The sequence below is a fragment of the Sphaeroforma arctica genome (assembly GCF_001186125.1).
Source record: "Sphaeroforma arctica JP610 unplaced genomic scaffold supercont1.12, whole genome shotgun sequence".
NCBI classification, from domain to species: domain Eukaryota; class Ichthyosporea; order Ichthyophonida; genus Sphaeroforma; species Sphaeroforma arctica.
Window position 1 is genome coordinate 79,792 of NW_014040546.1, and position 3,077 is coordinate 82,868.

Below are 3,077 nucleotides of genomic sequence, written 5' to 3' on the forward strand. Positions count from 1 at the left end.
ATATAAATATATATACATATACACGAGCCGAACGACTGCATAACCCATGCACTGCCATCAGAAGGATAGACTATATAGAAATAGCCTGCCAATGAGAGAGGTACATAAAGTGAATGCATAGATGTTACAGAAAGTAACCTGTTTGCTTTGGAATTTGTGTGCAAGAACGACTATAGGCAGTCTGACACTAAGCCCTGAGCGTAATTGTCGACCATCATCCTTGCACTGAAACCAAGCAAGACAATGGCCCGATAAAATATGTCCCGTGAATGTCTTCTAAAGACATCTCGACCCCATATATACAATCACAATAACATGTTCTAGCACTAAGACAATGATCCTGCGATAGATATTCTAGAAATAAATACAATAAATGGTCGACCCACATATGCATTCATACAGTCAAGGTATCGCTGATGTCTGCGCCCTCCCCGGCGCGACTGCTTCTCACTGTATTTGCGCTGAGATAATGGCGTCTTTCTGAATCGCGGCTTAGGCCCAGGCAGAGGAATAGTATCCCGCATGGGCTCCGACGGCGATAGTGCGATCACCGACATGACTGATAGGACTTGTATATTTGAATTGATTCGTGGTGTGACGAGAAAAAGTCTATTGATAGGAAGAAAATGAGGCTGAAGTATGTACTTTGACTAAAATTACTAAGTGTGTACACAGATGTGTATTAATACAACAAAATTGGATGGAGTTTGTATACAGTTGCTGTTTGCAGTGTCGAGAATTCACACATCTGTTGGATCTACTGCGTACGAATGGTGTACCAAATTCGACGTGTGGGCTGTTTGGGTATCCAGGTTTTTATTTCGTTCGACTTCCTGAACGCTTCCTATATGTATTTATACAATCGTCGATCACATCATTCACTATATGAGTCACGGCAAAATCAACTTCTACGCACCAATCACAGAGGGCCAAACACCATATGAAAGTTTCGATACTTTGTATTGGATGTAATGAAGAGTTTAAATTCACAGGATTGGATACAAAATATATATTCATTCAAAGTGCGAGACCTATATTAATACCGAATTAACATACATACATGGACTTCAATGATACTCGATACGTACTTCGCCCGCTCTCTCTCTCTTCTCTCTCTCTTCTCTCTCTCTTCTCTCTCTCTAGAGAGACCTACGTAGTTGCCTTCTCACTTGGTTTCGAAGTAGTGTAATCGTGACCGGGGTTGCGGTGTGGGGGATTGATATGCGCTTTGCAACACCACTTCGGAATACACTTGGTGTAGGCATTCAATAATTGTCCCCTCTCAGGCATAAATGATAAAGTCTGAGGCGGGACAGGTTAAGTGTGATGTTAAGCTCGTATTTGTTTGTTGCGAAACGTACACCACTTCCAAGTCATTCCTATCATGTAGAAGACACATATATGCTGTGGAAATGGAACGCGTATATATGAAATGTACGAGTGCTTAGTTTCTTTCCGTCTATCGATCGCAAAGTGGCTACTGAATAGTCTCTGACCGTAGCAATAAATCTACAGGGTTTGTTCGGGTGAACTAGTCTGCACCTTCTATCAGGTCAGTGTAGTTCATAACCATTTGTTATGATCAGGACATCGGTGGAATATCAAAGACTTTCCGCAATGCCATGAATAGAGGGACAGCATTTCACCAAAATATTTCAAGAAATATGTAGTCCTACTGATTATTTGTATTCGTCTGCCTGCTGCTCTGAGATTGTTACCATAACCAAGACCCTATAATCCGCAAGATGTGTCCTTATATGTTTGAGACTCATAGGAACTAGCACTGGAAACTGCTAACTCGCCCAGTGGATCCACTGACCACAGCACAAAACGCTCAGTTGAAGTTCGCACACTGATAGTTAACTATATAGCATTTCTTTTTTGGGAAGACTCATGCTCGCCTGCACCTTTTATTAGGTCGATCGTAGGTCATATTCATTTCTTGTCACCAGAGCATTAGTGAAATTTAATGACGTTCCGCACCACCATCGATAGTGGGTTTCGCCAAGAAAATCAAGAAAACATAGTACTACCAACTAATTGTATTCGTCTGCCTGTTGCTTTGGCATTCTTACGGTAACTAGGCTCCTATAATCCGTAAAATGCGTCGTTACATGACTAGGACTCATAAAACCTAACACTGGCTGCTGCTATCTCGCCCAGTGCGTCCACTGAATACTGAATCACACAAAATACAGGAGGATGTTCAGATAAGACATCACAGGCTCACTGATAGTCAACAATACAGCAAATGAAAATGAAGACACAATTGTGTTCGTATAAATCACGAATTCGTAAAAACTGAAAATAAAAACGCAAATATGTGATAAAGCGTTCAAAGTCAACACCAGCTCGCTAGTACATCTTGTTATCCGATTGCCGATGGTATCTGAGGGTAGACTGTGCAGTGGATACGCTTAGATAGGGATTGATGGATAGATAAGCTCGTGTAGTTGATCTGGCGGTTTGTATTGTTTCAATCCCTTTGCTGATGCGTGGTCCACCCCTCGAGTTGCTGCGACTATAGTACACGGTGCTCCAGGGGAGGTGCGTAAACACTCTCAGCGCGTAGAATAATACACTATAAGCACACTATCGTACATGCGCGATATCTTTAGATCGCCTGCTGTAAGCAATAAACGAGCACATATAAGGCGTGCTTATGTGCGCCGAGACCAGGAATATCTATCAATACACAGGTTAACACAGTATTGATTAGATTAAAAAACCGGTATCGATATAAACAGTATTTCTTAGATTGATACTAAAGGTCAGCATTCAGATGTCGGATTCAGATACACCCGAACATGCCTCCAAAGGTAGCTTGAAACCTGTTATGCCTGATGTACTTGACATGCTGAACCGGTCAAAGGCCTCGCCGTCGCCGTCGTCATTGTCTTTGCCACATGTCATCACCACAGACGCTGCAGAAGACAACGTTTCAGTCCCAGGTATGCACTGGCATATACCGGCATAGCATCAACAATATCTGCGAGATAACATATCCGGCTTGGGGCACTTCATAAAACAGTTCACTTTACACGCTGATCACACCCATGCGATTGATACAATCATAT

The 3,077-nt window shown here is 42.3% G+C and overlaps 1 protein-coding gene across 1 annotated transcript in view; it reads right to left on the reverse strand.

The window, feature by feature from the left end:
• The window catches only part of SARC_00407 (hypothetical protein), a 3,804-nt gene extending 2,716 nt beyond the window's left edge, over positions 1-1,088 (reverse strand). The window contains exon 1 of the mRNA XM_014305899.1: positions 401-1,088. Coding sequence (XP_014161374.1) covers positions 401-557 — 157 coding nt within the window. The 5' untranslated portion in view covers positions 558-1,088. The remainder of the gene's footprint in view (positions 1-400) is intronic.
• Between the last annotated feature and the right edge of the window lie 1,989 nt (positions 1,089-3,077).